The 899-nt window shown below is 38.8% G+C and overlaps 1 protein-coding gene across 1 annotated transcript in view; it reads right to left on the bottom strand.

Moving 5' to 3' along the window:
• LOC107088205 (protocadherin alpha-8-like) overlaps positions 1-642 on the bottom strand; it is a 6,071-nt gene extending 5,429 nt beyond the window's left edge. The window contains exon 1 of the mRNA XM_015380226.1: positions 6-642. Coding sequence (XP_015235712.1) covers positions 6-526 — 521 coding nt within the window. The 5' untranslated portion in view covers positions 527-642. The remainder of the gene's footprint in view (positions 1-5) is intronic.
• Between the last annotated feature and the right edge of the window lie 257 nt (positions 643-899).

Raw genomic sequence — 899 nt, 5'->3', positions numbered from 1 at the left:
TTGAGGATAGCACGTAGGTTCGGATTGAATTCACTCCTGCATCCGGGTCACGAGCCGCTTGCAGCTGGAATCGTGCTCCTAAAGAAGTATGTTCAGCTATTTGAAAATGTTGCTCTGTTTTTGTAAAATTTGGGGAGTGATCATTTACATCTGAGTTTTCAACAACAACATGGTGCATCTCCAACGGGTTTTCGACAATAATTTTAAGCTCCACCAAGCACGCGCCACTACCGTGACAAAGCTCCTCTCTGTCAATTTTTTTACGAACCTGTAAGGCCCCGTTATCCTTGTTAACAAAGAAAAACGTATCCTCAGATCCGGAAGCAATTCGCATCTTTCGACCAGTTAAATGTGATTTTTCCAGACCAAGATCCTTGGCAATATTTCCAACCAGAGTTGCTTCTTTTACCTCCTCTGGAACAGAATACCGTAGTTCCGCCGCAACCTGATTTGTGAACATCAGCAGAAGTAAAATAAAAAAACGCCAACTGTAGGCACTCGATTTTGTCCAAGTTTCCATCTTCATTCGATCAAGCAAGCCTTCACTTGTACTATTCTAAATACTTAATTCATCATGAATGCATCCCAAATGGACTCCCAAATCTCCCGTTCATTCCTTAAATGTGCCTTACGCGTTGGAAGAGCAAACAAAGGGCTTGCTCTGACGGGGGACTGTCTCTTTAAGTGTAGATATGTTACGACACCGTGTGGACAAAATACATTTCTCCTACTGTTTTTATGATATAAAAATAAAATTATATATATATATATATATCAACAACATATGTTTAGTATTGGTCATATGTACTGATGATTCTGTTATGATGTTTTTATTCTGTCCCATTAATAACTCATAATTTTGATGCAAACTGTACTTCTTTAAATTACTCATTGCAGAT

Source organism: Cyprinodon variegatus, unplaced genomic scaffold (assembly GCF_000732505.1).
Source record: "Cyprinodon variegatus isolate N-32 unplaced genomic scaffold, C_variegatus-1.0 Scaffold210, whole genome shotgun sequence".
Classification (NCBI taxonomy): Eukaryota; Metazoa; Chordata; class Actinopteri; order Cyprinodontiformes; family Cyprinodontidae; genus Cyprinodon; species Cyprinodon variegatus.
The sequence above is the reverse complement of the archived record's forward strand: the minus strand, read 5'-3'. Positions and strand labels throughout refer to the sequence as shown.